The sequence below is a fragment of the Otolemur garnettii genome, unplaced genomic scaffold, assembly GCF_000181295.1.
Source record: "Otolemur garnettii isolate 467f Iridium unplaced genomic scaffold, OtoGar3 scaffold00009, whole genome shotgun sequence".
Classification (NCBI taxonomy): Eukaryota; Metazoa; Chordata; class Mammalia; order Primates; family Galagidae; genus Otolemur; species Otolemur garnettii.
Window position 1 is genome coordinate 1,054,308 of NW_003852404.1, and position 9,498 is coordinate 1,063,805.

At 42.2% G+C, this 9,498-nt stretch overlaps 1 protein-coding gene across 1 annotated transcript in view; it reads left to right on the forward strand.

Annotated features, from left to right (window-relative positions):
• Positions 1–555: 555 nt before the first annotated feature.
• The window catches only part of FUNDC1 (FUN14 domain containing 1), a 21,305-nt gene continuing 12,362 nt past the window's right edge, over positions 556–9,498 (forward strand). The window contains exons 1-3 of the mRNA XM_003783961.3: positions 556–688; positions 1,377–1,533; positions 6,751–6,826. Of these exons, the coding sequence (XP_003784009.1) occupies positions 661–688; positions 1,377–1,533; positions 6,751–6,826 (261 nt within the window). The 5' untranslated portion in view covers positions 556–660. The remainder of the gene's footprint in view (positions 689–1,376; positions 1,534–6,750; positions 6,827–9,498) is intronic.

Here is a 9,498-nt window from a genome sequence, read left to right on the forward strand (position 1 = left end):
GACCACAGGCGCCCGCCACAACGCCCGGCTATTTTTTGGTTGCAGCCGTCATTTTTGTTTGGCGGGTCTGGGCTGGGGATTCGAACCGGCCACCTTAGGTGTACGTGGCTGGCGCCTTAGCCGGTTGAGCTATAGGCGCCGAGCCGACTTACAGGATTCTTGCTACAACTGGACTAAGCAAGCCAAAGATGGCCCAAGAAGGAGGCTTAGTCAAAAAGAGAGCTCAGAAGAGGCTCCTGACTAAAGTTTAGTCAAGGAGCGTCTGTGTCAGTATCAAGCTGGTTTATCCTTTATACCACCAAGCGGCACCCGTCAACCCATTGACCTAGCCTTGAGACTTTAAAAAGAAAATAACGGAATTCAAGTTATGGAAATTCTAGGTGGAATGATTGCACCCTTCCAAAGATGCAGAAGGTAACGGACTACAACTCCCATAAGCCCTCGCGAGGCTGAGAGCCAGCCCCTCTCCCCGCCCCGATCTTGCGCCTGCGCGGAAGATCATCGGCCAAGGGAAGGGGGCGGGGACGGGACAACGCGCCAGGAGAAAGAGGAGGAGGAAAAAAGAAACCATAGACTTTTTATCTCGGCCTAGAGCGGCCCTTAAAGTGCAGGGGAGAGGTGGGTGGGTAGGGACCACCCCAGCAGGCCGCCGGCGGTATCATGGCGACCCGGAATCCCCCTCCCCAAGGTGAGCGGCCAGGGTCCAAAGTGGTATCTGGGACGCGGCGGCTCACAGCTTTCGACTTTGTTCCCGGGGCGCCTTTTCCTTTCCCTGCCCCAGGATTCCTGGAACTGTATTATTTTCTTTTTTTGAGGTAGCCCCTTTGATCACCCTTTTCGAGCTGTACTTTCCCCTTCCCTCTCTGAGGAACTCAGGCGGAGAGCGACTCCCACCCTGAACACAGCGCAACCTCCTGTCTTACCTTCACCTCTGTCCCTACATCTCCATCTTCAAATTTATCCATTTATTTATTTTTTTAATACTCGTGACTCTGAAGTGATTCGTCTCGCCTGGCTTCTGACCGGTTCTCTCAGAGGACCCCTCCCCCCGGGATAAAAATGGACCCTGCTCTGACCTTGAGCTTACTGATATTTGGGGGATGACCCCGCACTGCTGTTTAAAATCTGGCCCTGCCTCCACGACCTGGTCCTTAGGCCTTAGGAAAGGAGATGAGGGCATTGGTGCCAAGCCCTTTTACTCTTGAGGCCCTCGTCTAAGGAACTGAGTTTAATAAACTCAGTTTCTATGTGGGCATTTTTAGCTGTACACCAAAAGTAACAATGAGTTGTGACAGATTTTAAAAAAAAAGAATGTATGGGACATTTCTGAGTTTTGATTGACTCTAAATTTATTTTTCCCATTTTGTATTTTGAAGACTATGAAAGTGATGACGACTCTTACGAAGTGTTGGATTTAACTGAGTATGCAAGAAGACACCACTGGTGGAATCGAGTGTTTGGCCACAGTTCCGGACCAATGGTAGAAAAATACTCAGTAGCTACCCAGATTGTAATGGGTGGCGTGACTGGCTGGTGAGAATAACATTTTTTTCATTAAATTTCATTTGGGGGCCTGACTGCTGTCCTTTTATACATGGGCCAGAGCCACCATGCACATTCAGTGGGCCTACGTTGTTAATTCCAGAAGAGTGCTACTTTGAGGTGTAATTTACGTTCAAAGGCTCCCCGTTGCCCACCCACGGTTTGGCTTCATTCCTCTCTTCTCACCCTTCTTTTCATTCGTTGTATATTTCCCCCTTTTGTCAAGTTCGGCAAATGTAGTGGATCTGATTCAGTGATGGTAGATAGGAAGAAGTACGTATATGTGCTAATTATATGTAAATTTTTACTTGCTGACAACTGGAAAAACCTGAGAAACTCCCACAGTAGAACTGGCCTCTGTCTGATTGTCAGCTCTGTAGGGAGCAGTGTAAAATGCTCAGTAAAAATTATAGTCAGTTTATGATATGCTTTGAAGACTAGCTGTAGAAGAACATTGGTTCTGTGTTGGAATTAAAACTCTCATTGCTTACTTTGTAACACTATTGTGTAGTACGTTAAGAAGTGGTTAATAAGTATTAGCTTAAACCGGTTACCTTTTCAAACCACGTGATTACAGAATTGCTACAATGACTCTAATTCTGTTGCTCCTGGAATAAAAGGCTAGCCAGGTAACAAGGGGCAAGAACAAATTTGACCCTTTATTTTAAAAACGTTCATGACTCTAGAGAATTTTTGAAGTTAGGGGCTTAACTTGTGAATGAATAATTATTTTTTCCTAGATTCTAAGTCAAATTTATCTTACATTGATTTAATTTAGATACTTATGTATTTCCACTTGATAAGTATAAAATTGAAGTTTTCAATTTGTGATTCACATGCACTTTGGCACAATGGCACACTCTTTTATGCCTTTTTGTAAATGCCATTTTGTGATAGAAACTCTCATTGTGAGGATTCTGTCATGCAGAGGTGCAATATTTTTACTCGTGTGTTTAGTAATGCTGCTGTATGCAGTTAGAGGAGAGATGCCTGTCAGGGGCTTGGTTATGCAACTGATTTGCCAGGCTCATTGTACCGCAAGCCCTATGATTCAAGACATGGCCCTCCTCTGCTTAAGCTCAAATTTGGTGCTACAGGTGATTGGTCATTGTGAGTTCAGGGTCTAATGCCCATTCTATTTTTTTTTTTTTTTTTTTTAGAGACAGAGTCTTACTTTATCGCCCTGGGTAGAGTGCTGGGTAGAGGCGTCACAGCTCACAGCAACTTCCAACTCCTGGGCTTAGGTGATTCTCTTGCCTCAGCCTCCCCAGTAGCTGGGACTGCAGGTACCCACCACAACGTCCAGCTATTTTTTTGTTGCGGTTTGTCCGGGGTCGAGTTTGAATCCACCACCCTCCGTATATGGGGCTGGCGCCCTACCCACTGAGCCACAGGCACCGCCCCAGTGCCCAGTTTTAAAAGAGACTAAAAGAAAGTTGAGAAATGGAATTACCAATCATTGTGTGTTTTTTCTTATAGACCAGACTTGGTAAGAAGCCTGATAATAGGCAGAAGTTTGCTTGAAAGCCTAGAGACAGATCAGCAAGAGTTAGTAGGTTCATTTTAGGAACTAATGCCATCATGCAATGGATCCGTGTGCTTGTGGAGCACATTCCCAGGAATATTGCAGAAACCTGATTGCTGCTTGCCCCTTTTGTTTTCTTTTTGAGCCTTTGTTGCTGACTTCCCTATTGAGGGACATGTCCTTTATAGTAATGCAGCAGGGGACTGATTTCCAGCACCCATTCCATACACTATCCCCCATAGATACCAAAATCTGGGGTTGCTCAAACCCCTGATATAAAATGGTGTAGTATTTGGATATAACCTATGCACAGTTCCTGTCTTTATTATTATTATTATTTTGAGACAGAGCCTCAAGCTGTCCCCCTGAGTAGAGTGCTGTGGCATCACAACTCACAGCAACCTCCAACTCCTGGGCTCAAGTGAGTCTCCTGTCTCAGCCTCCCAAGTAGCTGGGACCATAGGTGCCCGCCACAGTGACCGGCTATTTTTTTTTGTTTGTAGCCATCATTGTTATTTGGCAGGCCCGGGCTGGATTTGAACCCGCCACCTTAGGTGTATGTGGCTGGCGCCTTAGCCACTTGAGCCACAGGTGCTGAGCCATACACACAGTTCCTGCATGTTTTAAATTATCTCTAAATTACTTATGATAACTAATACAATGTAAATGTCATATATATAGTTGTTATCCTGAATTTTTTTATTTGTATTATTTTTTATTGTGTTCTCTCTCTATATATACACACATGTATATACACAGATATATATATATATATATATATATATATATAATTTTTTTTTTTTCCTCTTGAGACAGGGTCTTGCTTTGTTGCTTGGGCCTGAGGGCAGTGGCATGATCATACCTCACTGCAACCTCAAACTCTTGGGTTCAGGAGATACTCCTGCCTCAGCTTCTTGAGTAGTTGGGACTACAGATCTATACCACTATGCTTGGATAATTTTCCTATTTTTTGTAGAGACAGAGTCTCACTCTTGCTCAGGTTGGTCTCTGAACTCTTGAGCTCAAATGATCCTCCTGCCTTGGCCTCTCAGATGTGATCCACCACACCCAGCCTGTATTATTATTTTTTGTTGTTTTTTTCCCCTGAATATTTTAGGTATCCTTGGTTGAATCTGTGAGTGTGAAACCTGCAGATGCAGAGGGCTTACTATATATACATTTGGATTATTATCAGATGTTGGCTTAAGAGCTGTGACTCTTAATATTATATATGTGATTTGTTACAATCACTAGTTTCAGTATAACAAATGTTAGCCATTTTCTTAGGGTATAAAATTGATGTGATATTGTTGTATATGTTAAGGAGAAACAGTTTAACAGGCATTAACTTAACCAGTTAACGATTCATTCCAATTCAAGACAGGAATAAGAGGCTGAGGAGATTTTATTTAGCTGTGGGTAGCTATAGAGTTTTGATCATGTGCCAGCCACATACACTGAGGCTGGCAGGTTCGAACCTGGCCTGGCCAGCTAAACAGCAATGACAACTGAGACCAAAAATAGCCGGGCATTGTGGCGGGTGCCTATAGTCCCAGCTACTTGGGAGGCTGAGGCAAGAGGATTGCTTAAGCCCATGAATTTGAGGTTGCTGTGAGCAGTGACACCACAACATTCTACCCAGGGCAGTAGCCTGAGACTCTGTCTCAAGCCTAAGCAAACAAACAAAAAAAAGAAATTAAAACTAATATCAGTCAGGATGAGTAGTTGCTAGGAGAGATGGGAGGTGTGAAGATCAATAGAGGGCCCTTAGAGTGGTCTGAAAGGAAAGTCATGATGGCCTTTGGAATGGAAAAGAAACGATAGAGTCAAGTAATCTTTGGATAGAGTATATAGAACTGTGCAATCAGTTGTACCAAGGATAAAGAAGGCATAGTCTGAGATGAATATAAGGTGGCAAGAGTTGGTTTGGCTGGAAAGATGATATTTGCTTCGGAACTTTTTTTTTTTTTTTTTGAGACAGTGTCACTTTGTCATCCTCTTTAGAATGCTCTGGCATCATAGCTCACAGCAACCTCAAATTCCTGGGCTTAAGCGATTCTTTTGCCTCAGTCTGCCAAGTAAGGGACTATGGGTGCCTTCCACAACACCTGGCTATTTTTAGAGATGGGGGTCTCGCTCTGGCTCAGGCTGGTCTTGAACCTGTGAGCTCTGGGAGGCCAGACAGTCCACCCACCTCGGCCTCCCAAGTACTGGGATTACAGGCATGAGCCACCCTGTCTGGATGCTAAAGAAGCCTGTTGTGTGATTTTTAAATGTAAATTTTCCTTTTAGGGAGGTTTATTGGTTTCCTCAGGCAATTGTAACAAAGTACCACAACTAGGTTGATTAAAATAACAAATTTATTTCCTGGCAATTATAGATGTGGAAGTCTGAAATCAAGGTGTCAACAGGGCTGGTTCCTTATTGAAAACTTAGAGGGAGAGAAATCTGTTTTATGTTTCTCTCTTTGCTTCTGGTGATTGCCAGCGATCCCTGGCATTCTTTGATTTGTAGACATCTCTCTCCAGTCTCTGCCTCTGTTGTCACATGGTTATCTTCTCTCTGTGAGTCTGTGTGTCATATTGGATTAAGGGCCTACCCTGCTCTAGTCTGATCTCATCTTACCTAATTCCCACTGCAGTGACCCTTTTTTCCAAAGAAGGTCACATTTTGAACTTCTGGGAAGGACATGAATTTTGGAGGTGGGGGAAACATTCGACTCAGTGCAGAAGGCTGGAGTTAGAAATCAGGGCTTCTTTTGCATGGTATGCAGCTAGAATACTGAAGGGAATGTGAGCTCTCTTAAGGAGAGAATTAATCCCCAAAATGTAGGCTGGTACTCTTACAGGATAGATGAGACACAAAACAGGTTTAGTAGGAGACAGAGTCTCACTATGTCACCCTCAGTAGAGTGCTGTGGTGTCACAGCTCAAAGCAACCTTAAACTCTTGGGCTTAAGCGATTCTCTTGCCTCAGCCTCCCAAGTAGCTGGGGCTACAGGCACCTGCCACATTGCCCAGCTATTTTTTGGTTGTAGTTGTCATTGTTGTTTGGTAGGCCCGGGCTGGGCTTGAACCCACCAGCTCCGGTGTATCTGGCTGGTGCCCTAGCCGCTGAGCCACAGGCAGTGAGCTTAAATTATGGTCTCTAAGGTGAAACTGCAGCTGAACTTTAAAGAGTAGGAAAGGTTTTGATAGGCAGAGAAAGGCAGAAACACTTAGAAGCAGGGAGTTTAATAGCTTGAGCAGAGGTGATGACCTATTTGGAAACTAATTGTGTTGGAGCCAAAGGTTTGGGTAGGGTTGGGGTTGGCCAGGTGTATGAAACATCTTGACTATGTTAAGCAAAACAAATCAACTTCCTTAATACAAAAGTAGGAGTATGATGAACCCCTGAGTACTTATCATTTTGTTTTTAGTAGTCTCTTTTTTTTCCTATAAAGTCTCTTCCTCTTCTTTCTGTCCTTTATTTTGAAGCAAATCTCGGACATTTTAGATTGTGCATTTTTTACTCTCCAGTATAATTGAAGGGAAATATTAAAGGTTTCTGAACAGGTAGGGGACATGATCAAAAGAAATGGGAAAACATTCAGCTTTTGTCTGGAAACCAATGAAAAGTAGAAGAGGTAGAGGGTTTAGCATATCATTGATTATTCTCATCTTTTGTTATTTCTTTCATTAAAGGTGTGCAGGATTTTTGTTCCAGAAGGTTGGAAAGCTTGCAGCAACTGCAGTAGGTGGTGGCTTTCTTCTCCTTCAGGTATGTCAGAACTTTAGGCACTTGCCCCTGCTTATGTAAATGGCCCTTGGGAACTGAGGAAGTCAAGTTTAACTATTACACTACTGTTCATTAAAAAAAAAAAAAAATTGTTTTTAGAGATGAGGGTCTTGCTGTGTTGCCCAGGCTGATATTGAACTCCTGGCCTCAAGTGATCTTCCTTCCTTAGCCTCTCAAAGTGCTGGGATTACAGCACCATTCCCAGCTACTTTTGTTCATTTTAATAATAAGTGGAATTTTTCTCTAAGGTATAAATTTATGGAAAAACTGCATTGAGTTTTGAAAGCCAGCAGGTCATGAAAGACAACAATTTAAATATTCTAAGTTCCTAAGTTTGATTCCAGCTATTAAAAAGACAACTGTTAAAAATTGAAATACCTCATTTTTTTATTATTTACCCAAATTTCCCTTCCACCATCTCCCTAGGAAAATAAATATTTCAACATGTACTATGTAAAATGCAAAAGGTCTTTTTTCTATTTTCTATCCATGCAGTTTTTCTCCCCAGAGGAAACTGCTGCTAGCAATTTCTAACATTTTTTTCTTTTAAACTAGAGAATCATAATAATACAGAAAGTGGAAAATCGGCTTTAAAAAAATCATCCATAATCCTGTTTCTGAGGCAGGTAGATTTGAAATTTTAGTTTTGTTCATCTTCCTCTAAGTGTAAGGTCTAAAAATGCTTTGTCATTAGAGGATGTTTATCAGGATATTATCTGGCATTCATGTCTGCTTGGCATATATTTTTCCAAAAATATTCTCTTAAGATTAAATATAGTAAATCCAAAAATTGAATGTCTCTGAGAATGAATGTTAGCAACAATTTTAAAGATACAAAGAACTGTCAGTTGTACCAGATTTTAAAAATGATTGATGTTCATAGCAACTAAAATCTGACTTTAGTGCCTAAGCCATTGATCATGTAATAACCAGTAGTTGCCTTTAGTACAAAGGGACTGGATTTGTATGTGCTAAACACAGATTTTTGAGTTGTTTACTAAATAGCCTTTTAACATATATATATATGTATATATGACAGCATTTGTACAGAGGAGAAGTTTACTTAAGCTGATATTGACTTTTTTTTTTTGTGACAGAGTCTCAAGCTGTCCCCCTGGGTAGAGTGCCAGGGCTTCACTGTTCACAGCAACCGCTCAAGCGAGTCTCCTGCCTCAGCCTCCCAAGTAGTTGGGACCACAGGCACCCGCCACAATGCCCGGCTATTTTTTGGTTGCAGCCATCATTGTTGTTTGGCAGGCCTGGGCTGGATTCGAACCCACCACCTTAGGTGTATGTGGCTGGTGCCTTAGCTGCTTGAGCCACAGGCGCCGAGCCTGATATTGACTTTTATATAGAATTAAGAACATATTTAATTCTATAACTGTTTTGAAAATTCACTTGTCAAATTCACTTGTCGGGCGGCGCCTATGGCTCAGTGGGTAGGGTGCCGGCCCCATACACTGAGGGTGGCAGGTTCAGATCTGGCCCCAGCCAAACTGCAACAAAAAAATAGCCAGGCGTTGTGGTAGGCGCCTATAGTCGCAGCTATTCAGGAGGCTGAGGCAAAGAGAATCGCCTAAACCCAGGATTTGGAGGTTGCTGTGAGCAGTGTGACACCAGGGCACTCTACTGAGGGCGATAAAGTGAGAGTCTTGTCTCTACAAAAGAAAAAAAAGAAAATTCACTTGTCATTTCTGTTTAGTGCAATAGGGTATGGGACTGAAGCAGAGTTTCCTAAAATGTTCACAGAATAGCGAGAATTGCATATTATAATCTACTCTGCATGTCATTTTTTGAGAAGTCCATTTCAGTCCACTTAATATGCACCATTTAAATCCACACTTTGCCATTGACACTTCCTACTTTTCTGGCTTAGTCCACATATTCTTTGAAGTCTCTAAGGCAAAAGAACACAGGACCTGTCTGCATCAAACCAATTTTTCCCACAAATATAACTAGCCTTGAAACTTCAGTAGAAGGAAAGTGAAAGAGGAAATAGAGTAACAAATGGCTTTTAGGCTAGTTGCCTTTCTTATTTTTATGACCTTTACTTACATTTTAAGATAAATGTTAGTTTATTTAAAACTTAAAGCTTTTCTAGTAACAATAGTAAGTGTTTTCCGGTGGACATTTATCATTTAAATACCATATTAAGATAGACATTGGTATATAAATCTTTTATTTTTTATTTTTTTAAAGTTTTATTTTATTTATTTTGGCGTCACAGCTCACAGCAACCTCCAACTCTTGGGCTTAAACAATTCTCTTGCCTCAGCCTCCCAAGTAGCTGGGACTACAGGTGCCAGCCAGAATGCCTGGCTATTTTTTTTTAACAGGGGCATCCCTTTTGTTTTTTTGCAGTTTTTGTCCAGGGCTGGGCTTGAACCCGCCACCTCCAATATGTGGGGCTGGTGCCCTACTTCTTTGAGCCACAGGTGCCCACACCTGGCTATTTTTTGTTGTTGTTGCAGTTGTCATTGTTGTTTCAGCTGACCCAGGGCTGGGTTCCAACCTGGTAGCCTCAGAGTATGTGGCTGGTGCCCTACCCACTGATCTACAGGCGCTGCTGAAATTCTTGAATTTTTTAATTTATGTCTTTAACCATCTTTGGAAAGGTTTTACCTGTTATTTCTACTAGAGAGTTGGTATCATTT